Source organism: Ochotona princeps, chromosome 9 (genome assembly GCF_030435755.1).
Source record: "Ochotona princeps isolate mOchPri1 chromosome 9, mOchPri1.hap1, whole genome shotgun sequence".
Lineage (NCBI taxonomy): Eukaryota > Metazoa > Chordata > Mammalia > Lagomorpha > Ochotonidae > Ochotona > Ochotona princeps.
In genome coordinates this window covers 68,617,123-68,644,886 of record NC_080840.1, presented here as the reverse complement: position 1 = coordinate 68,644,886, position 27,764 = coordinate 68,617,123, and the positions used below count along the sequence as shown (strand labels likewise).

At 41.5% G+C, this 27,764-nt stretch overlaps 1 protein-coding gene across 1 annotated transcript in view; it reads right to left on the bottom strand.

Moving 5' to 3' along the window:
- Nucleotides 1-27,764, bottom strand: part of ATP6V0D2 (ATPase H+ transporting V0 subunit d2) — a 54,997-nt gene that overhangs the window by 10,232 nt on the left and 17,001 nt on the right. The window contains exons 3-4 of the mRNA XM_058668391.1: nucleotides 1,381-1,559; nucleotides 707-786 (exon numbers count right to left, since the gene is read on the bottom strand). Of these exons, the coding sequence (XP_058524374.1) occupies nucleotides 707-786; nucleotides 1,381-1,559 (259 nt within the window). The remainder of the gene's footprint in view (nucleotides 1-706; nucleotides 787-1,380; nucleotides 1,560-27,764) is intronic.

The following is a 27,764-nucleotide window of genomic DNA, read 5'->3' as shown; positions in this document are numbered from 1 at the left end:
CTTGGGTCATTCTCTGCTGTTTCTTTTTGACTGTTAGCAGAGAGCTGGATTGGAAGTACAGTAGCTGGAACTCAAATAGGTGCCCACATGGGATGCCATGAGCTACAGATGGTTCCTTAAACCATTATCCCATAACACCAGCCTCCATACAACTCTTTATCTGGTTACTTATCACCATTTAATGAATATCTTTTATGTTCCTGGTACTTGCAAGGAATCAGAAACAACCCCCCCCTTAAAAATCTCATTAGCTGACATGCATATCTTTAACTTAGAGGATAGTCCCAGACTATAAAAGTTAGATTGCAAATATGCCTTATAATTGGCTCATGAGCAAAGTAACTTTTAATAAAGAATTCTAGTTATAATATATTGTGTAATCAAAGGAATCACAGGGTTCGCATGAAGGTTCAACAGGCTGGTCTTGTGCCTTTGGTGCTGACATCCCATATGGGTGCCAGCTCTAGGCCTGGCTGCTCCACCCTGATCCAGCTCCCTGCTGATGGTCTGGGAGGTGGGACAGAGAGAAAGACTCAAGTCCTTGGGCGCTTGGACCTATGTGAGGGATCCAGATCGGCCATTTGGGGAATGAACCAGTGGATGGAAAATCTCTCTTTTCTCTCTGTAAATCTGTCTTTAAGACAAAAATAAATATATCTTTTTTTTTTTTGAAAAAGAGAAGCATGCTATTTGGGAAAACCATTACCTTGTACAGTTTATTGCGCAGTAATTCGATATTCAGCTCATCTAGAGTGTTTTCAGACATACAGTCTTGGAAGAATGGGGCTGAAAGCAGAAATTACCATACAAAACAAATGAATCAATAACAAGATTCTGAACCATAAAAGAAATCTCCTGAACCCACTAGCTGCTCTTTCCTTCTAATGGGGACTCTGTGTTGTACTCCACTCATCTAATCAGATTAACAACTATCGCAATGATGAGAGAGACTATTTATCAAGCATTTTCTGTGGACAAATCCTAGACTGCTCATGATACTAAACACTGAATCTACTGTAATTTGTTTAATCTTCACCTTATCACTACTCACTGAAATCTTGTAGAAAGTCCCTTGCTCCATGTAATCTAGTAGCAATACTTGTCATTGGCAATGTTATGATACACCAAGCTTTGAGTTGTGCTAAGATAGCTGTATTTAGTTTCCAAAAATCCATTATAGTAAGATAAAAATTATTTCTAAAGTGAGAAAACCGAAGTGGATTGAATTGCCTCAAATCATTTTGATGGGACAAGCCAGACCCTGGTTTCAAGCTCATGATACGACACTGTATTGATAGAATGAAAGTGGCTTGAGCCTACATTTTCCAAGGCCTGAGCTAACTTACAAAAACAGCTACATAATTACTTACGTATTCTTACCTAATGGTGTTTCAACCAGAACAGCATTAAAGAGATCCGAAGTTGTCTCTGCAATGTTCACTGCTTCCATTTCTGTGAATCGGCCCAGGGGATGGCACCTCACCAGAATTTCCTGCGCAGGTTTTTTCTGCAGTGCCCCATTCATCAGGAGAATCACGTTGTCTATCATATAACTGCACCTGGTTTATACACAGTCTTAATCTTTAACAATATTACTTCACGCAGATAAGAACCACCCCACAAATAAAAAATGCAGTTCAGACACATATTCTTTCATTTTAAATAAGTTCAGCTCTCTTTTTATTTTAAGAGATGTGGGTAGGTGGAAAATAGATAACCTCCAACTTTGCAGTGTCATAGTTTGAAAAACCATATTTAAAGTTACAATAACTAACGAAAGCTGAATAAAAGCCTGGCTGATGGGAGTATGCAGCAAAGAGTTCCCAGGGAGAGTAAAATTATGTGGTTTATTTGAACAGACTGTGGCCTTGAAAAGTGACCTAGAGTGTCTCATCCCACTTGAAATACTATTTAAATTTGCAGTAATCCTAACAGAAGACTCAAAATAGAATTCTAAAACTATTCCTCTCATGAGATCAAGTAGTGCTTCATTTGATTACCATGCCCCTCTGAGTTCAGGTTCATATTCGATATGAGTTCTATGCTTTGATGTGGCTCTTCCAGGGCCAGTTTGGATGCGTGTGCTTCATCACTCATGTGCCCAGCGTGCTGAATATTCTAAGCATTGAGATCAAAAAGCAAACAGGAACCAGTTTCTCTCTTCAAAGGGAGCACAGCTTAAAGGAGAGACTTCGGGGAAAAATGGTTTACGACAAATTACAAGGAGGCATAAATGATAGGGTGGTGTAGGGATGATGCTGGGTACGAAACCAGTCCTGGGATCATATTTCCTAGGGAAGTGATATTCAAGCTGAAACTTGAAGGAACAGGAGTTGTCCAGGCAAAAGAGGCTGGGAAGGGGGAAGAGGGTTTTGGACAAAAGCAGGAACGTTTGAAAAGCTCCAGGATGAGAGCACATGTTGCTGTTGTCCGCAAGACAAGATGCAGAATTGGTCTGCTAAGAACAATGGGGAATACGGAAGGCGTTTACGCTGAAGGGGTCATCATGACCCATGCACTAAATACAGAAACAGGAGAATGCTAAAAACAGAAATCTTGTTGAAAGTATTCATGCCAAATAAGTAGAGTGTGAAATACTGATCACAACACAGATGGTAGGGGCTTATCAAAGGTTATCTTGTTTCATCATGGTAGCATTGTTGTGAAGTGAGCATTATTTTGTTCCATTTTGTTTGTTTTAGTTGGACATTCCAAGGCCAGAGAGATTAAAATCTGGCTCATGATGACACACAGCTAACAAACGGGGGCACTGAGAAGGAGACTCAGGCATTCTGCTTCTGGAATCTTAACTCCTCAAGTCTCACTCTATGCTGCTTTGGGTGGTTGAGACTCAAGTGTAGGTCATGAGGTTTAACAGGTTGTAAAGCCAGGCCGTGAGGGGACAGCTGGAGGAAGAGGGGGTTGTGGCAGTGTGGCTGCTTTGAGCACAATGAGTTTTTAATGTTTAAAGAGATTTCTTATGACACAGTTCCATAAGCTCACAGATTTCCTCTTCCACATTCCCCATTCCCTCTCGCCACCCGCTGACTTCCCTTATATTATTACAATAGTGTAGTTCTTCAACAACAGTTACAAATCTAAGCGGAATGAGTTTCAGATGCTAAAAGCTATCTCAGAGTGGAATCCAGATTTACAAAGTCTGGATACTGGATGTCTGTAGACAAGCTGCACTGGGCATGGGGCGGGGGCATGACGGCTGGAGAGAGTCAGGGCAGTGGCTCAGTAGAAGCTGAAGTCTCAAGAAAAATTAGAATCGCATCCTAGAGGGAATGTAAAGAGTTACCTCTTGCAGAATCCAAGGGGTCACGACATTTAAGTCTTTGAAACAGACAGGGAGAAACGACCTAATGGGAGAAGGGAAACCAAGCGAGTGAGTTCTGGGAAGTTCTGAAAGGATCCAGGAAGAAGTGACCAGAGTCTTAAGAGCACAGGTATGCTGAGGAAGACATTGCAGTAGTAGTCCATGGGATGAAGCAATGAAATTTCATTGGAGAAGGTGGCGTCAACACTTGGAGGGGAGAGCAAGAAAGGAGGAAGCCTGGCCACTCTGTTTCAAGTGAATGGACTTGAGGCTTCAAAAAATTCACCTTACAAGTTGCCCTCAAAGGCAGGGACAATAATTGTAGGGCAGTCTGGAGGCTAAGGAGACTTGATTTTTACCTTTAGTATTTGTCTTTCTGAGGTTAAAGGAAACTGAAGATTTCAGTTGCTGAGGGGAAAGAGGAGTTGAGAAGCGTGAATGTAGATCAGATGGGGAAGCAACAGCCCAGGGACACCTTGAGGTTGCCCAGGTTTGACAGTGATGCAAGCTTAGTCACTGCCACAAGCCAGACTTGAAAAACCGCACTTCATCACAGATAAAACCCTCACTTAGACACCAAGAGGCATTGCCACTGGTGTCTGGCAGCATGGTTGGTAATGTCATAATGTCAGCTGCAAGGGCTTGAAAGAACTGAAAGAGCAAGTCTCCTGCATTGTAGAACACCTACCGTCTATCCAGTAAGGATCCTAACCAAAGAACTTTCAGAAGCAGCGATTATTCCTTTATAAAAAGCACATGACTATAAAGTTCCTTCGCCTCCCAAACAGCAGTAGTAAATTTAGACATTATGGAAATTTAGAAACGTTTTTATCCCTGGAAAATGATATTAAAGTGAAAGTGCTTGTTTAACTGTCCCTTTATGGCTGAAAGGCAATTACCTGAGAGGGGAGCTGCAGGCACTTAATAACCTCAAGTAGACTCCAGACGTTTAATTGTTCCCTATTGCACCTCTGGATTGTAAAAGTATAGAAACTGCTGACACTCCCAATTTGCATAAGAGCTGCACAGCGATGCAGATAGGCTACGGATATCAATACTAGGGGTAGGGTTTCTTCCATATTCAATATGGAATACATATTCAATATTCAATACTAGGGGTAGGGTTTCTTCCATATTCAATATGGACTGTGCCTTTGTAGTATATGCACGTGCACATTGAGTGTTTCATTTTATTTATTTGTTTATTTATGATTCAGCTAGGTTCTCTTTTGCGAAAAGCAAGGGTCACATAGATTGGGTGCAATTTTATTTCAACTCTTATCAATTGAGAGGCTCTGTATGCTTCTAAAATGGCACAATTACACCAGTCATCAAAGTATTGTTTAGGAAACAAAGTGAAAACTCAGAGGTTGGCACAGCCTGGGGGGCAAGGGGTGTCTCTTTCCTGTCCCTCCTCGGGATATGTGTGCACGAGGTGTATGATTAACACCAGGTATGGGAGTGGCAGGGATATAAGGTGCCCAGAAAACAATCTATTTTCTGCAGATTGTAATCTTTATGGACTTCCAGTGCCATACATACAGCGGTGATTAGGAATGAAATTTTTGCTAATGTTGCCTGATGCCAGATGATTCAGCCAGTTCAAGTCCTTCGTGGTTTGTTTTTTTTTAAGATTTTATTTGTTTTTTATTTGAAAGTCAGATTTACAGAGAGAAGGAGAGACCGAGATAACAATCTTCCATCCACTGGTTCACTCCCCAAGTAGCCTCAATGGCTGGAGCTAAAACCGATATGAAGCCAGGAGCCAGGGGCTTCTTCCGAGCCTCCCATATGGGTGCAGGGTCCCAAGACTTGGGCTGTCCTTGACTGCTTTTCCAGGCCACAAGCAGGGAGTTGGACGGAAAGTAGAGCAACCAAGCCATGAACTGGCACGTATTTGGGATACTGGCACGTATTTGGGATACTGGCACACGTAAGGTGAGGACTTTAGCTACTAGGTTATGATGCTGGGCCCAAGTCCTTTGTGTTTTAAGAGATTGTGTTCCTATACAGTAACAGAGTCAGGCTTAGTCTTCATTCATTCTGGTAAATTTTCCTCTTACATCTAAACATACATAATTATTTTTCATATTTTTTATTGTTTAATGTCTAATGTTATAAGCCTGCATTTGAAATGTGTGAAAATAACAAAATGACCTACAACTGGGACAGAGTAAACTACTCAATTTCAACAATTTTCAATTGCAAAAATGCACATTTTGAAGCGCCAGTTCTCCCTGAGGTTTTGCTTACGCGGCAGGCATACGTACAGGCCCTCAGTTGAGCCTCGCCGTAGTTCAACGCTGTGAGCACCATTCTCGTCACCATTTACTGACAGGGACATTCAAGCAGAGGAATTAAGTACTTTGTCTGAGATCACAAGGGGGAGAAGCAGCCAAGTGCAGTTCCAGGAGCCAATAACACAGCTCAAGCCAGGCGGGATTTTAACCTTTTTTGTCCTTAGAGATATGCTTTCTCTTCTTACTCCCTGAGGTAAAGATTTTGAAGATAGCAAAAAATATATTTGCTGTGTGATAAGTATCAAATTCTTGACTGACTTAGTAAATCGCTTAAGGGACAAGTGATAAAGAGCCATCCCTTGGTGAGTTAGACCTGTCTGTCTGTGGGCAATCATTCTAGTACATCAGGCATCAGCAATAGCTGGGCCATGGCTGTCATGGAGTGAACATTCCAGCATGAGAAAGAAAAAGAAATCACTTCTAAGAAAATCAATTTGGTAAAGATTGGCAGTGTTTCTCCTTCATAGCCCTCCTTCTTCTTACATTATTTTAAATAGATTTATTTACTGACTTATTTATTTATTTATTTATTTATTTATTTATTTATTTATTTGGAAGACAGTGACAGAGCGAGGGAATTAGACAGAAAAGTTGGAATCTTTTTGGAGCCTAACGTGATGGCTCAGTAGCTAAATCCTCGCCTTGAGAGTGCCAGGATCCCATATAGGTGCCAGTTCTAATCCCTGCAGCTCCACTTCCCATCCAGCTCCCTGCTTGCAGCCTGGGAAAGCATTTGAGGATGGCTCCAAGCCTTGGGACTCGGCACCCACATGGCAGACCTGGAGGAAGCTCCTGGGTTCTGGCTTCAGATCAGCTTAGCTCTGGCAATTGCAGCTGCTTGATGAGTGAACCAGAGCGGATAGACTATTTTTCTTTCTGTATCTCCTCTCTGGAAAGTTGACTTTCCAATAAAAATAAATAAATCTTAAAAAAAAAAAAGAAAGAAATCTTTTGTCCACTGTTTCATTCCTCAAATGCTAGAGAGCCAGGGCTGAGTTAGATTGAGTTCAGGAGCCAGGAGCTCCACCTAGGTCTCTCAGGGGGGTGGAAAGACACCAAGTAATTGGACCATCATCTGCTGCTTGCAAGGAGCTCCAGCCACTGGGTTGGAAAAGGTGACATTTGTCGGCACTCTGACAGAGCTTGTAGCTGTCACATAACAATACCCACTCTCCTTGCTTCCACACCCCCTCAATCCCAAGCCATGGAAAACACAAACCTGTTTTTCCATAGTTTTGCCATTTTAAAAATATATAACTAGATAATCCTCATAAGGTATTGAAGATTTCTCTGCACACTCCTCCTATAGCTGTTCTGCTCCACAATTGTTAATATATGGTAAGTTTGAGTAATAAGCCTGTTTGGACTAGTCTAAAATTCGCAAAGTTCAGTCGAAATCATGCTTGAAAACTATAAGCTTCTAAATATAAAAATGAAAATAGACACGAAACAGCTGAATAGTACCCTATAACTATTTTAAGGTGTATAGCAGCCGGTTGTGTATAAACTGAAATTGAAATGTCAATGAAGTAGTTACAGGATGTGGTTAAGAACTTGCATTTTCTAACTTATTGGTCACTCAGTACCATGTCAGTTAACTTCATAACATTGTTGTTGAAGTTGTATAGTGGCTTCTTTCAGGCCAGGGATGGTCTCCCAATGAAACTATTGAATTTATCTGGACAATAAGATGCCGGACTTTCTACATGGTCCATGCCCACAATGAAGGAATCATGACTGGATATGAACTGTACTACTGTAACAATATGGAGGAATTCAATATGGGGGAGGGCTTTTTGGAGTGGTTGGGGGAATCCCAGAGCCTATGAAACTGTGTCATAAAATGAAATTAAAAAATTGTGAATTGAAAAAAATATATATAACTAGAAATATACTCACAGTATATGACATTTTGAGATTGGCTGTTATAACTCAACAGTTTTTAATTTTTTTTATTTAAATTTTTAAAATTTTTTATTGGAAAGGCAGATTACAGAGAGGAGGAGAGACAGAGAGGAAGATCTTCAGTCAGATGATTCACTCCCCAAGTGGCCGCAACGGCCAGTGCTGCGCCAATCCGAAGCCAGGAGCCACAAACTTCCTCCAGGTCTCCCATGCGGGTGCAGGGTCCCAAGGCTTTGGGTCATCCCCGACTGCTTTCCCAGGCCACAAGCAAGGAGCCGGGCGGGACGTGGAGCGGCCGGGATTAGAACCGGCGCCCATTTGGGATCCTGGTGCGTTCAAGGCGAGGACTTAACCATTACACTATTGCGCCGGGCCCATAACTCAATAGTTTAATAAACACATAAGACAATTCAAATTGTTGCAGGCAAATAGCTGTTTCTTTTAATTTTTCCAATGATTTTAAAATATATTTTAAAGTTTGAATGATACAGAGAAATGGACAGATAGATACAGAGAGAGAGAGAAAGAAAGATTCAATCTGGCAGCTCACATTTTAAGTGCCAGATATGGGTAGGTCAAAGCCAGGAGCTGGGAACTGCAGGTGGATGTCTCACTTGCATAGAAGGAAGCCCCAGTACTTGGCCGACATGTGTTTTCTTCCCAGGTACATGAGCAGGAAACTGGATAGAAATGGTAGCTGGTCAGTGAGGCTGCTTTGCCTAAGTGCTGGCTCCTGCTGGCTCCTTTAAATGGTAAGTCATTTCCTGCGAAGCTGATGTCACAGTCTGTTTAAGCATTCACCTGAACGATGGACACTTTATTCTGTTTTATGACTATTAGATAAAAAATATCGCTATGGACTCTTGCTTACTGATTTTGATGTGAAAATGAGTTTTAAGTTTTCTGGAATAAATGCTCAAGAATGTAGGTTATCAAGATGCAGGGTAAGGTTACGTTTACGTTTTTAAGCAATTCCAACAAGTCAGTGTTGCGGCATATCAGGTTAAGTTGCTATTTGAGACACCTTCATTTCATATTGAAATGTTGTTTTAAGTCTCAGCTAATTTACTTTCAATCCGGCTCCTGGTTATTGTGCCCAGAAAGCAGCCGACGATGGTCCAAGTCCCTGCCACTTATGTGACAGACTCACATGAATTTCCTGCCTACTGGCTTTGGCCTGGCCAGACTTGGCTCTTAGAACCATTTGGAGAGAAACTAGCAGATGGAATCTCTCTCTCTCTCTTTTTCTCTGTGACTCTGACTTTAAATACATAAATAAATAAATAAATAAATAATAAATAAATAAAATAATAGCAAAGTGATTTTTTTTGCATGACTGTATTAGGGTTTTGTTTTGGGGGTGGTTTTAAAATATGTTTATTATTATTGGGAAGGCAGATTGACAGAGAGAGAAAGAGCAACAGCGAGCTCTATTGGGTCACTCCTCAAATGGCCAGAGCTGGGCCAAGTTAAAGGCACAAGCCAGAAGCCTCCTCTGGGTCTCCCAGATAGGTACAGGGGCACAAAAACTTGAGCCATCACCCATTGCCTTCCCAGGCCAATCCAGGGAGCTGGAAAGGGGCTGGTGCTTGAACCGATGCCCACGCAGGATGCCTGCACTGCAAAGAGAGGCTTAACCTAGCAGGCCAACGCGTCGGCCTGGGTGACTGCATCAGTTTTAGCACCTTATAGAAACTCCATTTTCTTTTAAGTTCCTTTGCTTTCCTTCTTTTTTTTTTTTTTTTTAAGATTTATGTATTTTATTGGAAAGGCAGATGTACAGAGAGGAGGAGGAGAGACAGAGAGGAAGATCTTCCATCCGATGAATGATTCACTCCCCAAGTGACCGCAACAGGCCGGTGTGCGCCGATCCGAAGCCATGAGCCAGGAACTTCTTTCTGGGTCTCCCACATGGGTGCAGGGTCCCAAGGTTTTGGACTGTCCTCGACTGCTTTCCCAGGCCACAAGCAGGGAGCTGGATGGGAAGTGGAGCTGCCGGGATTGGAACAGTTGCCCATATAGGATCCTGGTGCATTCAATGCGAGGACCTTAACCATTACGCTATCATGCTGGGCCCTTGCTTTCCTTCTTATAATTGTCTTAAATATCTCCTGTATGTACATTGAGATCCACATCAGACAATGGTGATGCTTTTTGCTTTAACTGCTTGCTCTCTCCAGTTGTTTCAAGATTCCTTTTTCTATTTTTTTCACTTGTTTCAATAACTTAGTTGTCCTTTTAGGGTGGTCTGCTGGTGATAAACTCATTTTTCTCCACCTGAGAATGGAATGTCTTGATTCCTTTTTACCTGCAGGATGTGCAGTGCTGTGCTGAGGCCAGTGCTGTGCTGCGGATGGCTGAAGCGCAGCCTGTGACTCAGCGATCCCTGGAGAGCAGTGGTTGCAGTTTCAGCTGATCCCCTCTGCTCCAGCTCCCCACTCATGTTTCTTACAAAGTGAAGGAAGATGGCCTAAGTGCTTGGGACCCTGCTGCCCACGTGGAAAACCAGGGTGGAGCTCCTGGCTTCTGGCTTTGGCCTGGCCCAGCCCTGGCTGTGCAGTTATTTGGGTAATGAATGGATAGAAGACTCTCTCTCTCCCTCTCTTTCTCTCTCTCTCTCTTTCTCTCTCATTCTCTCTCTCTCTCCTCTCTTGTGTAATTCTGCCATTCAAATAAATAAAAAATAAATCATTTGAAAAAAAAATCTCTGTTTACATTTCTTTTCTCTAATCGCTTTTGAAATGTTGCAGCACTTGCTCTGGGTGCCACGGTTTTCTGCTCAGAAATCTGCCATGATCCAAAGTGCTTTTCTCCTGTGGGTAAGGCACAATTTCTCTCCCTTGGCTTTCAAGATGATTTGTCTTTCGGAAGTTTGATTGCAACATATTACTTCAATATTTTATTTGCCTTATTTGGTGCACACTAACCTCTTGAATCAGTATGTGTGCCTTTGGCCCAATTTGGGAACGTCTCAGCTTTTATTTCTTTGAATTCTTTGTTGTATTCTTTACTTTTGAGGCTCACTCCTACTCTGAGTGTGCCCTTTATTGCTGCCGAGATGGAAAAGAGGGTTCATTCCTGCGGGGAGTTTCCCGGAGCAGGTGTTTGGCTCAGTGGTTGAGCCCCTACTTGGGATTCTTGCATGCTTATGGAAATGTCTGAATTTGCGTGCAGATCTTTCACTTTTAATCCAGCTTCCTGAAAATGCAGGGAGGCACAGGTGATGACACAGGTATCTGGGTTCCTGCTACCTATGTAGGAAATATGCATGAAGTTCCATTCTCTTGGCTTTGGGTTGGTTCAGTCTTCACTGGCTAGCATTTCAGTAGTGAACCAACAGGTGGAACAACTCTGTCTCCCTCTGCATTCCAACTGGGAAAAAAATCAGGTCCAGGTTTGCGCTTGGCTCTCTGACTTCAATTCGGCCAGCGTGTGATGAAGGAAGATGGGTGCTCGGCTTCTCTCCTCAGTGTATAGCGGACAGGCGCATGTCAGAGCTTTCCTTGGTCCGCAGTAGGGCATTTTTAAATTTAAATTTAATTTTTAATTTAGAATTTATCTTGGCTAGGCTGCCTCTTTCCTCATCCTTAAGATGGAGAGAATGGGCGCTCTCTGAAGCTTTTTGAGTTCCTTGTTTTTCTGAGCGATAAGATTCTGTGCCACCCAAAGGCAAAAAGGAAGCCTAGTCATTCCTTGGATCTGAGGTTTCTTAGCCAATTTGCCCTCTCCCCTCTTTTCAGTCTCTACAGTTCTGCAAGACATCGAAACCTCAACTAGTCTTACATTTTGCTGAATATCCTGTGGCCTGTGATACCTCAGGGCTGTGTGTCACAGCACGTTTTAGAAAGGCAAGTAGAAAAAGTCTGTTGTGAATAAACAGATGGAAAAGGGAAACTCAACCTGATGCCCTGAGTACAGCTGCTTTTCGGTAGCACTAGGATCTACATGCTTACATAGGCATTCAGGATCTGGATATACGTCACCTTATGGTCACTCTATTTCTAGATCTTTGGAAAGCTATCAGGTACACCTATACAGGCATTACTATGGTAACAGAGTATTCAAAAATTATTCAGGAGGATGAGCTTTAATTTCTCTCTTTTTTTAAAAAAAGATTTATTCATTTTATTACAGTCAGATATACGCAGAGGAGGAGAGACAGAGAGGAAGATCTTCCATCTGATGATTCACTCCCCAAGTGAGCCGCAACGGCCGGTGCGCGCCAATCCGAAGCCGGGAACCAGGAACCTCTTCTGGGTCTCCCACGCGGGAGCAGTGTCCCAAGGCATTGGGCCGTCCTCGACTGCTTTCCCAGGCCACAAGCAGGGAGCTGGACGGGAAGTGGAGCTGCTGGGATTAGAACCGGCGCCCATATGGGATCCCGGGGCTTTCAAGGCGAGGACTTTAGCCGCTAGGCCACGCCGCCGGGCCCCAAATTTCCCTTTTTTAAAAAAAATTTGTGGCATGTTTGAAAATGTACATGCTTGAAGAATGATATTTGCGTATGATTTATAATTAAATGTAATATCTTGTCATTTTTGCTTGTGACAAATTAATCATTTTTCATGGGGCTTAACGGTACAGAAGGTTATCATTGGTTTAAGAGAGCAGAAGAGCATTGGTCACTACACGTTTGTCTTTACAATAGAAGCCAAAAGAGCCTCTGAGCTAGAGAAGGAGAGATTGAAGATTTGCGGTGTGCTTGTGAGCCTTGACGAAGGACAAGCAGAGATGGAGTTTATCTCAGCCCTTAAAAAGAACTGAAAGAGGAAAAATTGGAAGGGTCTTTACAACTGTAAGAAATGTACCTTGCTTGCTCTGCAGGATCCTTAGGGAAGAAAACAGGATGAGGCAATTAAGGGGGGCTTGAACCTGAGCCTCTCTCGGTATTCCAATATCACCAAGTGGGTGCTGAAAGACTCTCTGCAGCCCCTGCTGCTGACTGCTCTTGAGTTGTGCCGTGACCTGGCTTCGGTCTGCTTACCTCAGGCTGGTTACCTGCAGCCAGCCCGTTTGTTTTCTTTTTCCTGTCTCACATGTTATAACAGCTCTATTTAAGAAATACTTATAATATGCTAGCCTTTTAAGGACAAATTTAGATTCATAAAGGAAGGTATTATAGAGCTCCCATATGCCTCTAACCTCATTTTCCTTATTATTAACATCTTAAATTAGTACCGTCACCCAGTAATCTTGATGAACCAGTATTAGGATGTTATTATAAAATCTGTGGTTTATTCCTATTTCCTTAGCTGCTTCTTAGTGTCATTTTTCTGTCACAGGATCCAATTCAAAATTCATGGAACCCCCCCCCCCCATCGAACTGCCGGACTGAGAACCCTAACCATGAAAAGACAGAGGACAGAACAAGTCAATCAACCACCTCAGCTGTATGTTGGCCATGAAATACTGGGCAAACGGAGACTCTATGATGGACTATGTCAATCAGTGGATTCTTCAACGACCTCATCGTGCTTGGAGTGGGGAGATTGGCAGCGATTCATAACTGTTGAACTATCAAAACCACTTGAGCAAGACCCTTGGAGAATGCCCCACATCAGGGACCTGGGGCGGGTGGGAGACTGGGTGGAGCTTCTCCCTTAAAATCCTCTTTTACCTCAGATATATGAAGGAAACAATATGGAACTAATTGTCTTACCCATTTTCCTGTAGCGCCTGAACCTTTTTACACTAATTGTGAAAAGATTGTCAAAAAAACCAAAAAACCAAAAAACCTCATGGAACGCTGATGAGTTAGCCTAATTCCTCCATCTTCTCTAGGTGCTTGCTCAGTCAAGCACTCCCACGTGCGTGGGAAGACCGAGGCCCAGAAACCACCCTCTGCTGCCACCTAGGGTCTGCTGATGTACCAAGCTGGTCCAGGAACTGAAGCTGTGCACTCGGGTATGGCAAGCATCTTAAGGAGCAAATCCAATGCCCGCCCTGTAATTGGCACTTGTTAGTGATAAGTCATGGAGTATGAATTACTGGGAGTAAGATCACAGAAAAAAGGTGCCACCTTGTATATTACTCTTTTTCTGTCTCTTATTATATATATCTACAAAGAACATCACTTATCACTGAAGTTTAGGTTGAGCTTGATAATCTCACGAGGTTGTGCTTGTCGGATTTTTCTAATGTACAGTTACTTTTCTGTATCCTTATGAGTGTATCCTTATTATAGTTTTTGGAAGTCTCTAGATGTAACACACTTATTTCTCTCCTCCCTTGCACTTACTAATAGGGACTCATAGGTATTTTGTGCTTGGGGTGATAATTCGACACTACCTCTTTTATTTCATTACTCAGATTGTTCCACACTCTGGCCTACTGGAAGTTGTTCTGCTAAATACCTGCGCTCCTTTAATAGGCCTGTGTTGTGTGTTGTTCTTGTTTGTATTTGTTTTGGGCACTCCCTACTTTCTGCCACCACAAGACAGGTCATGCTTCTCCTACTTGTTTCTTGCCCTGTTCTGGAATCAGCTGTTTCTCCAAGCAACTCTGATTCCTTTCACAGGAAAGCAGACTTAGAAACCAAGATTTGGGCACTGGTTGGACTAAATGTATGTGACTCAAGGGTTATGTTTTAACATTATGCTCATTCTGAAAATTCCCTAACAGCTCACTCAGGGCCACACTTTTCTTCTACCACACAGAGGACTATTTGCAAATCTTCAGCTCTGGTCAAAATCCCTCTCCCCAGCTTCAGATCGTTGTTACCTTACTGTTTTAGGCTATGACAACCTGATTTTTTTTCACAGGCGTCTCAGGTACATGATCTCCAGAGACACATACACTTCATCTGTTACTCCTTCTGCAAATCTTCTCGCCATCGCTAACACCACTGCTTTCCTGAAAAAATATAGCAGTGGTTTTCATCTGCCTTTAGGATTTCTGATTGTTGTATATAAGGCCCTTTACTAATTAGTCTCTGATTAATTCTCTGGCTATCATACGGGTAAAATTAGTAAAGTACAACATTTAAAGGAGAGAATACGGCAGGTCTTCTGGAAGGTTCTTTTTTTTTTCAAAAAACAATGCACATAAAGGAGACTCTACAAGGTAGAAAAAGAAAAAGTCAGAATAGTTAAAGGAGCACAAAGAAAAAGTGTTGTCTTAGGATAAACTGGATGAAGACATCAACAACTGGATTGTTGTAAACAATTGTGAAGTGGTGTGTTAGAAAGTGACAGAAAAAACAGCCACTGGCCTTGGCAAACAGAACAGTTTTGGTGGCACACTGGGTAGCAAACACGGCTGAAGAGGGTTAAGTAAACAAATGAGAACATGGATGTTTACATGATTATATTCAGTGAATTTGGCACCAGTCATTACTTTCTTCACAGGGTCTCCGTGCAAGTGAAATCATGCAAATGGAAACAGTTTATAAACTATAAGGAAGTTGTCACAGTGGAAGGAGCATGTTTTTGAAACAGATACACCTGATTTTAAGCCTAGCTTCTACTGAAAAACCAGTTTAACCAGAGCTTTTCCTCCTAGTTGAAAATGGGAAATATTTGCTCACCTTTGAAAAGTTGGCAACTCACACGTAGGAAAGCACTAGTGGAGTACCTTAAAGAAACAAGGAGAACCACAATCTCTGAAAAGAAAATGTTTTCCTGTGAACTGCACTGCAGAAACCCATAAGTCATACCACCTCCAGTGTAAAAAATTTGCCATGTCTATACTTTGTATTAAGCCCAGGATTCTATATCTGTGTAGAAGATGCTCGTCTAATTTACCCATTGCTCTTCCATGATAAGGAGTTATCAAGCTAGATGTGGCATAGAGAAGAAGCTGATGATAGCTGTTGGAAAACCAGAAGAGCCCCAAGACCACAAGCCGGATGAACAGTGGGAATAGCAGCCTCCAACACCGTGTCATACATCTTCTGAACCACCTGTTACATCTCTAGCATCCAGGAGTTGTCTTGGTGTGGTCTTTATCTTATATTGTGCATCCTTAAGGATACCTGAACTTAAAAACTTCAATATTATCTCCTTGGGAATGTAATCGTTAATCTTGAATCAACGCTTACCAACCAGCTGTCATAAGTGATGACCAATTTCATAAATGAAAAGGCCTGAACCCTTTATAGATGGAAGCCAGGCTCAGGCTGAGCTTCTTCCTTTGAGCCTGCTTGAAGAGCAACTACCGATTACAACAGATCTATGGTCTTACTGTATTGTAAACAAGATTTTTGCTTCAGCCTGGAAACCACATCCTTATTTCGGGTCTTGATTGCTTGTATTTCCTTCCTCGTGTGAAGGCCAGGGAAGTGACCTGTCACCTGCCCGCTCTCCACCATTCTCCCAAAGACGGCTCTCTTAAACATGACCTGAAGAATGTCAAGTGCTGTGTAGGTCTTTTATGCCCTTATGGATAATACAGAGCTTAAGGACATGACATTCATTTTCAGAGAGGCTGTTCATAGAAAGGATTGGGGTATCTGCATGAGAAATATGCTTGGTGCTGGTGTTTCTTTAAGATTTAATCTGAAAGATACAGAGAGCGAGGGAGACACACACAGAGAGGATCTTCCATCCACTGCTTCACTCCCCAGATGGCCATTAACACCCAGGCCAGGGTCAGGGCAAAGGTAGGAACCAGGAGTTACATCCTAGTCTCCTGAGTGTCAGGGTTCCAAGTGCTTGGGCCATCTACTGCTGCTTTTCTCAGGTTATCAGTAAGGAGCTGAATTAAAAGTGGAGCAGCTGGGACAAGCAGCCTAACCTGCTAGTACATAATGTTAGGGCCTTGATAAAGTTTTATGCTACTCTTCAATGAAATTCCTGCAGTAAAATATGTTGATGTGCTCTGAACAGATCTAGCAGTTGCTCACTGTTGGACAGTGAAAGTTATGCTAGTTTCCTGTTGGTAGTTGTCCTTGATGGGTATGTTATGTCTTGCCTTGGTCCAATCAGATACTCACCACATAGGTCCACGTGGTGCAATCCTCTGTTGCTGATTTACTCTTCGGTTGGCGTTGGCTGAGCTTTAGGCTATTCCTGTCAACACGCTGCTTCCTCTTGAAATTTAAAGCTTTTGCATGATATTTGTTACTTTTTTGAAACTTCCTTTTTTTTGAACAAAGGAAGTGAAAATTAAATGAAATTAATTTTGCTGTCAAAGTCATTCTTTTCTTTTAGCAAAACAACTGAAAAATTACTCAAAGTCAGCACTGTCTGTAATAGCTCATGTTCAAACCAAGTTGCTGAGCTTGATGCATTTCCTGAACCCTCAGTAGCTTTGGAAATTTAAGAAAACTTGTCAGAATTTTTTTTGAAAACTTGGTAGTATGTAAGATTCTGTACAATCCATGTCTAACCCATCTGTTTGGATTAAAACTTTCTCAAACTTTTGTTATTTTCTACACTGGTGTCTTTTTTTTTTTCTAAATGTCTACTTTTTTCCATCACCATCAATTAGTATAGTTGAAACTTTCCCCCTCCTAAAAGATGACATTAAAATTCCACATTTTTCTTAAGTTTTAAAAATGTTGCCAGAGAGAATGGACACTTTCTTCTCTTTAAACTTCTGGTTTTATGTTTTTCTTGGGGTGAAATTAATTTTCAACATACATTTACATTAATGCCCATCTTTATCAACTGTAAAGGTAGGAGACTTTACAGAACACATGTTTTTGGTGGACTTCAAGAAGCCTGACTCTTACCTTGCTTTGGGTAAGGACACAATGAGCATTTGTTTCTAAGCAATAAGTCTTTTCTCTACATTCACGTAAGTGTGGTAACTCATCAGGTAAAGAGAAGTAAAGGAAACAATTTGTAGCTTGATGTTTTACCCTGAGACACAGATGCTCATTTCTTGCTTTTAATGTAATTTTTCCTCTAAGAGAATTACTGTTTTAGAGCAGTTGCAGCAACATTGTCCCCTTTGCAGCCTTTCACATGAATATTCTAGTAACTCTCAGACAGATGCGAGTGGAAAGTGTCTTCTCGCCACCTAGATGAGCTAGAAATGCTGGCAAGGACATACTACAGCCTTCTCTCTAACGATCAAAAACAGTGCCAAGTGGATATCATCCTCATTATATTCAGAACACCAGTCACATCAGATGTTGGAGAATAAGAAAAAAAGCACAGACAAGATGATATGAAAAAAAAGCAAGAATATTGTTGGAATAGTAGAGGGCAATTTGCTAATATCTATGAAGATCTAAATCCTGCATATCCATTAACAATGCAATTTCTCTTTTGGGAATCCAACCTAATGAAGTTTAGCACAAGAAAGCAGTGGAAAATGTGCAATGCTATTGCTGTACTAACTGGAATGCCAAAGAAATGAAGCAATATAGATGAACGAAAAGGGGGGTTGTCAAATGTATCATGTGTACAACACATTGTGTACAACACAATGCAGTGCGATGCAGTCATGGAATAAGGTAAATCTTTAGACACAGCTGTGGAAAATTGCACCAGGTTACATTCAAAAAGACCAACTCTAGGTAGTACGTAATATAGTCCCTCTGTTGCAGTGTGAACAGTAAAAGCAACTCCTTCTATTTATGTTGCATATAAACATATGCATATTTGTAAAATGTTTTCACATAGAAAAAATGGCAAAGGTATGCATCAAAACGTGAGTGGTTATTTCTGAGTTCTGAAACATGCATGCATTTCTAAAATACAGTATTAATTTATTTTCTTATTTAAAAAGTCAATAATATAAATGTTATCCTGAAAGGCTATTGTGAGAACTAAATGAAATTAATATATGTGAAGTGATTATAACACTGACTTGTAATGAGAAGTAAGTACATTTTAGCAAAAATATCTTTTTTTAAAAAAATCAGATGTATTTTTTTTCAATTAAAATAATTACATAACATTGGGCCTGGCACAATGGCCAGTAGCCAAGTGGTTAAAGTCCTCACCTTGCATACCTGGGATCCCATATGGGCACTGGTTCTAATCCCGGCAGCCCGGCTTCCCATCCAGCTTCCTGCTTGTGGCCTGGGAAGGCAGTCGAGGACAGCCCAAGGCCTTGAGACCCTGCACCTGCGTGGGAGACCCAGAGGAAGCTACTGTCTTCTGGCTTTGGATTGGCGCAGCTCAGCTGGTTGTGGCCACTTGGGGAGTAAATCATCGGATGTAAGATCTTCCTCTCTCCCTCACCTCCTCTCTGTAAATCTGCCTTCCCAATAAAAATAAATAAATATTTTAAAAATAATTAATAAGATAAAAAATTTAGAGCAATGGATATCTGGATCAGTATTAGTGTGAATTTCAGTTCTCTGTCCCTAAAATGATTCAGCCTTAAATCAGTGTGAACAATAGCTGGGACAATGTTACTGGGATCAATCATGCCCCCTGGTGGTTGCTGGGTGCCTAGCTAGAAAGTTCATAAAGCATAGAGGAAGAACATGTCCACTGACTCCTGCCTGATTTGTTACCCTCAGAGAATTCCTGCAGCAACCGCATCTGAAGCTGTTTCATGTCCATTGTCTTAACCTCCTTAACGCTCAGTTGCTGATTTTCCTGACATCCTTGACATCAGCACTGACTAAACCTGTCTGTGTTTTCTGTTCTTGCTAGATTTGCTTCAGCGCAGGTGTTTGCAAGTGCAAACACAGCCTCATTCTTTAAGCTTTAACTTTGCTACTTCTGACCAATCTTTTCTCAGATTCACATGCGAACATTATGCTCTCATGCACAAGCAACTAGCTGCCGTTTTAAAGCAAGTGTTTATCTTTGTGGATGTTTTTATAGAACATTTAAGTATGTATTTTGTTCAATCAACCATTTTCATAGGCAGGCCATCTATGCAGTCACATGAGACCCTATGCTTGGTTTAATTCTCTGCTATTGTTCTCTTGAAATCACTAAACATTTTTTTTTTTAAAATCAGGAGCCCTGTGGTTTTTATTTGCACTGGGCTCCACAAACTGCAATTTAAAACAAACTCATGACTTTACATTTAGAGAATCAGGATTTCTCTGACAAATGAGGACACCGAGGCTGGGCATGAGTGTAAGCTGGAATACCAGTGAAAGTTTACTTACTGGTTTTAAGAGTTTCTTATTGCATCAATTTGTCATCTGTAGGTCTTCCTATCTCCTCTCCTCTTCTCTCCTTCCCTTCTTTCCCCTCCCCTCCCCTCCCCTCCTTTCCTTTCCTTTCTTCCTTTGAGAATTACTTATTTGTTTGCAAGGCAGCGTCAGAGAGAGAGAACAAACAGAGAAAGAGCGAGAGAACCTCACTCTCCAACTGCCCACATTGGGGGTGGGCCAGGTTAAGCCGGGAGCCCAGAACTCCATCCCGAACTGTGACAAGGAAGGTAAGGGGAAAATACTATTCACTAGACTACCTTTTTAGGGATGTGATATTAGAATCACCACCTTAAATAACTCTTGCATTAGTTGGAGAACAAACTCCACATTCATTTTATGTCTAACGTTAGAATGTAGCATAGCCCTTGACACATAGTAGTTGCTTAATAACGTCCTGCTGATTAAGTGATCGTACGTAGCAAGTCGATCAAGTGTTGCTCTGTCAGAACCACTCCTGTGCTTTTCAACGCACAAAGTGCTTGAGCCTTTTAAGTGTTGAAAAGTCTTACCAGCAGCTGTAGTTAAAACACTCCTGCCTAGTACTTACTCCCCACTGAGCATTCCCAGGGACTCTCTTGATGTAAAGCCCTTACAGCAGCTAATTTCAGCAGAGATTTTCTGGCCAGAGACTCAGTATTACAAATGCATACAGGCATCAAATAATTTATTTCCTAATATTGCTGGGAATTTAATTATTGTAATCACAATTTAAGTGATAAAATGCTGTGCAAGAGTCTGAGGTAAGGAAGACAAACGGAAGACATCTAAAATGTTCATGACAGTGGAAGGCTGTAGCACTTTTAGAAACATTAAGGTTCAAAATTAGAACTGGCGGTGTTCTTAGTTCTTACAAATATAGAGGAAAGGGTGAGGATGGTGTTGTAGTGTAGTAGCTTAAGCCAAGGCTTGGGATACTCATATTCCCTACCAGTGTGCTGGTTTGTGACCCTACTACCCAGTGTCTGACCCTGTTTCTCCATAACGCACCTGGAAGCCAGTATATGATGGCCTGAGGACTCGGCCCTGCTACCCACTGGGATATCTGGGTGTAATTCTTATCTCCTGGTTTTAGCCTGGCTCAGTTCTGGCTGTTAGTACTATCTGGGGAGGGCCCGGCAGCGTGGCCTAGCGGCTAAGGTCCTCGCCTTGAACGCCCCGGGATCCCATATGGGCGCCGGTTCTAATCCTGGCAGCTCCACTTCCCATCCAGCTCCCTGCTTGTGGCCTGGGAAAGCAGTCGAGGACGGCCCAATGCCTTGGGACCCTGCACTCGCGTGGGAGACCCAGAAGAGGTTCCTGGTTCCCGGCTTCGAATCGGCGCACATCGGCCCGTTGCGGCTCCGTTGGGGAGTGAATCATCCGATGGAAGATCTTCCTCTCTGTCTCTCCTCCTCTCTCTGTATATCTGACTGTAATAAAAATAATCTTTTCTTTTAAAAAAAGAACTATCTGGGGAATGGAAAATGGATAGAACATCTTGCTCTCTCTTTCAAACGAATGAAAAGAAATAAAGAAAAATATTGTATGGAAAGAGTATTGAGGAATATGCCAAATGATGTTGAGATTAAGGATGAATTTTTATGTATATAGTTTTCTGTAACTTAGAGTGAATTTTCAACTCTTCTAAAAATATGTTGACTTGGAAGGCAGAGTTAGGGAGAGAGAAAGAGAGAGAGAGAGAGACCCCTTTTATCCACTAGCTTATTCCCCAAAGGCCACAACAGCCAGGGTTGGGTCAGGTCAAAGCCAGCAGCCAGGAGCCAACAGCTCATTCCAGGTCTCCTATATGGGTGCAGGGGTTGAAGTGCTTGGCCCATCTTCTGTTGCTTTTCCAGGCCTATTAGCATGGAGCTGCATCAGAAATGGAGCAGCTGGGAATCAAACCAGTGTTCATATGGGATGCCAGCAGCGCAGGTGGTGGCTTAACCCACTGCACAGAGTGCTGGCTTTATTATTTTTTATTTAAAATAGAATTAAAATCCTTTCTCTTACTTGCAGATTCTCCCTTCTCTTACCTTAGAATTTCTAGAGATCATTGCTTTCTTTCACTCATTCATTATAAATCATTCATCATAGATTAATCATAAACCCTGTTTAGTCATGCTAATTTGACCTTCAGCATGTCTTTAAACATTGTCACCTTAATATTTCAAGTCTAAATTTTTAAAGTTTCTTCTGTTTTAAGTTCCCTCCCTATAATGCTTGCTTTACAACAGCATTAGAATTATTTCCACCAAATATATATCAAGTCAGTCCCCTCACTTTGCAAGGCCATGAGAATTCAAAATTAAAAAGCGAACAAAAAAAATTATTAAAGTAGCATTTTGCAGCACTATTTAGAATGACCCAGAGTTGCACATTAGATACTCTACTTACTAGATACACGGATTCAGACACATTACCAATTTCTTTATTTCTAAATCCGTTTTCTTTCCTACTTTATTAATTTTATTTGTGAGAAAGTAAGAAGTGGGAGAGTAAGACTGCTCCTTATTCACTGGTTCATTCCCCCAATCCTGTAACAACGAGACATCTGGAACACACCCAGTCATCCACATAGGTGGCCGGAAGTCAAGTCTCAGCAGAAAGTTAGCCCCAACACCAGCCAGGCATCTAATACAGCTACTAAGATGTGGAACATGAGCACAGTTTCAAAGGATTACTTATGTTCATATTATTTCAAAGGGTAGGGAGAGGAGAGAGAGAGAGAGAATGTATTCCATCTGCTAGATCACTTCCCAAATAGTGCCAACAGCTAGAGCTAGGCAAGACAGAAGACAGGAGCATGAAACTCAGTTTAGGTGCCCCATGTGAGTGGCAGGGACCCAAGCCCTTCGGCCTTCATTTGTGCCACAAGTTTCATCAGAGGCAGAGGTGCTGGGACTCCACAAGGCCCTGGGATTTAGGATGCGGTGTTTCTGTGCCAAATGCCTATCCCAGGATGTGGCATTTTAGTTGACATCTTGAAAAGTAGGCTAAACATATTCCCTGGACTTTTTATTTTTAATAATGTTCCAGGAAATAAGGATGATGACACCGCTTGCTTACTATTGAACAGGCACCATGTAGACAATCATCCTAAAAGCAGGGACTTCCCCATTGGCCAGATGAGAAATGAATGCTTAGTGGTTAAATTGCCTGTGGTCACCCAGCAGAAGTGGTAGAAATGTTCAACTTCTTTATCTTCCAGTTTTTCTCGTAGTGAACTACTCCTCATCTTGCAGGGTGCTGACCACTGAGACGTACAGTGTATAGCATACATGAAATGTGAAAATGGTAGTACTTTTCTGAAATATTTTCTTTACTTGGTGACTTTTACTTGGAGACATACAGTCAAACCCTTACCCTGGCCTGGTTCTTTGCTCTCCTCTCGCAGTGCGTCCTCCTACTTCTGTCCAGGGCCCAGCTCTGGCACAGATGACTTGTCATCTCTGAACGTAAAATCCTTTTATGCTCCACTTGTTCCTTCATCCATGGCCATTTGAAATATTGGCTCAAGGTTTACTCTCTCTGCAAAATCTGTTTTTTTTTTTAAAGGATTTAACTATTTGAAATTCAAAGTTACACAGACAGAGGGAAAAACAGATATAGAGATCTTCCATCGACTGGTTAATCACCCAAGTTTCTGCGATGGCCAGGGCTGAGCCAGGCAAAAGCCAAGAGCCAGGAGCTTCATCCAAGTCTCCCATGTAGGAACCAGGGGCCATCTTCTGCTGATGATGTTTCCAAGGCATTAGCAAGGAGTCAGATCGGAAGTGGAGCACCTGGAACACAAACTGGTACCTCCGTGAGATGCTCATGTCACAGGTGACAGCTTAACCTGCCATGGTACTCGGGCCCTCTGCAAATTCTTCCAAAGCCAGAATTAGTTGTTGCAATTGTCTAGGCTCCTCTGACTGAATGTTCAAACGTCTACTATGGCTTTTGCTTAAGTTTTTTTTTTTCTTTTATCTTTTATTTATTTATATATTTATTTTACCAATTATGGACATAAATACTTTTGTCACTAGGATGTAATCTCTTAGTAAAACAGACTTAAGTAATTTATGATTTGACAATCAAGTGACGCAGAGGCCAGCTCAACAGGTTCTCTAAGACCTTTCCCAGGTTTTAGTGACAGACATTTGGCACCTGGAGAAACCTCTCTGACAAGCCTAGGTGCATAGCACCCGGGTGCATGCCACAGTGTAAAGCTTTGGGAAGGTTTCTAATGCACAATGGTGACAACCAAGCACTCCGATCGGTTGCTGGGAGTTGCTGTCTAAAGCTATCTACAGTTCGTGACCTTTAGCTTGAGGTTCCTTTTTGAGATCCTCAACTGTAATTCTTAGATCATTGTGTGAGTACCGAAGACCATATTTGCTTGGCCATCTGTATTCAGAAATCCTTTTCTTTAAAAATGTATTTTATTAATTTCAAAGACAGTGTTAGAGAGAGAGAGAGAAAAAGAGAGAGGAAAGCCGGGGGGAAGGGGGAGCGCCTTTCATGCACTGGTTTGCTCCCCAAGTGGCTCCAATGGTTCCAATGGCTGGTGCTAGACAAAGATGAATCAAGGAGCCAGGAGCATTAGCAAGGAGCAGGATAGGAAGTGGAGCAGCTGGGACTAAATCTGCAACCCTATTTTAGGCTGGTGCTATATGAGGTAGCTTAACAGAGTACACAACATCAGTCCCCTATATCCACAGAGTTGTAGTCCCTACAGTGAATACTTTGAGCGCTTGAAACAATTCATAAAAAGAGGGCAGGGCCCAGAGTGACGGTTCAGTGGCTAAATCCTCTGGTTGCACACGCCAAGATCTCAGTGGGCACTGGTTTGAATCCCAGCTGCTCCACTTCCTATCCAGTTCCCTGTATGTGGTCTGAGAAAGCAGTGGAGCATGGACCAAAGCCTTAGGGTCCTGTACCCACGTGGGAGACCTGGAGGAGGCTTCTGGTTCCTGGCTCCGGCCATTATTGGAGTGAACCAGTGAATGGAGGGTCTTTCTCTTTGTATCTCCTTATCTCTGTAAATCTGCCTTTCTAAAATAATAAATAATGTTTTTTTTAATTATTATTTTTTATTCATTAATTACATTGTATTACATGACACAATTTCATAGGTACTGGGATTTTCCCCCCCTTCACCCCAAACCCTTCCCCCATGGTGAATTCCTTCACCATGATGCATAACCACAGTTTTTTTAAAAAAGAGGGCTAATGTAAAAGGAGATGAGACATTCAAATGCTGCTGCCAAGTGTTGGGTAGGAGGGAGAAAATAATACAACTTGGGCTTATATTGAATAGTCTCTTCCTTAAAATGCTATTGGATTCATTCTTTTGTATCATACAACTGTGTATAATTATAGTATACTCACAAAGTCTCCAGAGAGTCTTCCTATTAAATATTTTTAAAAATCTGTTCCAGACATTCACAAGAAGTTTCACATGTCCAGCATATATAACACAATTTGTAAGACTTATGATTGTATCTATTGCATTAATTTACACTGAGACTCTATGAAAGTTGACTCAATCATTACTGTAATGCTGCCTTGGGCATTTCCTAATAGGACAAGATGTGATTCCTTTTAATGGGAATTCATGGGTATTAGCTAGATACTTTGCAAAATACTATAGAAAAGAAATATGCAAAGAAATTTCAGCACTGTGAGAAAGCTTTTCTCCATGTGTGCACCTGTTGTTATTGTAATAAATCTCTACACTCTGAAGAGAAGCAGGATGTCACCAGACTTGGGTACAGTAGAGCAGAGTTCTCCTGACAAGCTCTGTCAGTGCACATGATTGTCAAGTGAAGCTCGTGAACGAGTGTGGAGAAGCGACAGAGTTGAGGCCTTATGATGAGACATTTCTATTCAAAGGTACTCATCAGAATAACTCAGTACTTCCTGAAATACAGAGTATACTCCCAGGCCAATCAGATTAGGATGTTCTGAAGCTGGGCTCCAGGACTGTCTGATTTTTTTGAGGACCCACAGACATTTCTGATTTACTCATCATTGTATAAGCTACTAGGGTAGTGACAAGATCATTAGTTTTCTAGACTGATGGACTTGGAGTGGAATTTTTACCCAGTTTTACTTTTTGTGATTTGGGTAAAATATTACTTTCTGGCTCTCAGTTTCTCTAATTTAGAAATGGATATAGAAACACCTTTGCAGAGTTCTGTGAAGACATACATAAAAACATTTGGTTGGAGTAAATATCTTCAGGAGTCTGATACGTAACCTAAGCACATGGGGCCTACAAAAGAGGCTTTTGTAGACTGAGTCTAACTGGAGAATATACAGCTTGCATCATGTATTCAATTTTTAAAAATCCACCAAATTGACCTCACAAAACATCCTCTTTAGATTTCTAACACACTAGGCAATGAACAACTAATATCCATAAAATACAAAATATTAATAAAATATTTATAAAATATGAAATACTGAGTTTTCTGTAAGTACTTTTTCTAGCTCTGTGAAGATTCTGCTAAATACAGGGATAGTTATTGAATCAACAAATATTCAACATCCATATGTACAAGTTAAGTCCAGCTAAAGATACTAAAAAATGGATGAAGAGTACATAGGCAATAGAATAAGGTAAAATGTAACATTAGCAGCAATATTAATACTACAAAAAGCTACCTTTGCAATTCTAATTTTGTGTTAACCTGCTCTTCAGGGCTTTGTAACTATCTGTGTCCTTCAAGATACTGCTAATGACTAGAAATACAGAATTTTAAGCTATATTTTAAGTGTATTTAATATGGTCTTTACAGTAAAGGAAGCCTTGACATGGTGGCTTATTACTAAAGGAGGATGCTTGCCCAGTTAACACTAGGATTCTTTCCAGATCTCAGATCTGATGGTCAGGAAGCAATGAATCAGAATGATCACTGCAGAAAAAGAACAAGTGGCCAAATGACTCAGAGTCATTCTTAGAATTAGTGCATTTTCCTGTATATTTCAAGGAAACTTCCTCTATTGAGTTCTGACTCCCAAGCCAAAAATACAAAACATGGCAGCTTTCAAGGCAGTTAAAATGGACTACTGTTTGTTATCACCACAGTCAGAATTTCTGGACTCAATTAAAATGATTAATTTCATAAACCAACTGCTAACATCTACTTCCAACCTTATCTCCTCCCATTGTTACAGTTGAGATCTAGGCAAGCTACTATACTCGACTTTGAGCTTCCTTATCCTCACAATGGTGATAAGAATCAAGTAAGGCCTGTGGGAAGGTTAAATGAGCTGTTTATAAAATGTCAAACACAACCCCAGCATGCACGAATGTTCTATGAATGCTGCCTCATATTTTGATTATCATTTCTGTCTCCAAGCAGCTAGGGCTGTTTTTTCCTTCAGCTTAGGAATCAGTGATGGCTGCGGAATGTTCTATATCAGGCACTTTGGCGGAGGCATCACTTCTTGCAGCTTCTTTCTCCTGAGCAACCATTGAGGAGCAGAATTGAACTTGCATTGCATTGATTCTATAACCCCAACACTTTCCCCTTCACCTTAACCATTTATGGTAGATGAAAGAGTGTCATGAAAGAAGCTGGCTTCTTTCTTCTACCATCCTTTTTATGTTTTGTGCTTCTCCCTACTGAAGATTTTTGTTGGTGATATTCCTGCAGATGCTAATATGACGGACCACACACAGACACTTGAGAAACGCTCACATACGATAGAGCCCAACTTCTTCATCCCTGGCGTTAATGATCTTCCATAATCTGGTTGTAGTCTCCTCTCCCTTTCCTTCCCAACTCCTGCCCTTCGGCATGTCTCTGCTAGTTCAAGCTGGTCTGCTGCTCATGCGTATGACACCTCTCCCATTGATGTGTTTCAGCCCTGTAAACTGGAAGAAGCAGCACCAACCCACTTCTGGGCTCAGCAACAAACATCAGCCCTTCTGCAAAGGCCTTCTAGATTTCCTTGAATGGGCCATATTCAACTTAATGTTCAATATTCATTCCTGACTTGCTGTATATTTGTAAATTCTTCAAAAAAAACATCAGTATCTTTGTTTTACCTGTAAGTAAAATGGCAAGGATAACCTTAACCCAGCACGCTTATAAGGAACACCAAGGATAGCAAAGAAGGCGTATTGGCACTAGCCATGAATTTCAAGTAAATCAATAATGACATCTTTCTTGAACTATGGCTATTTTTTCCA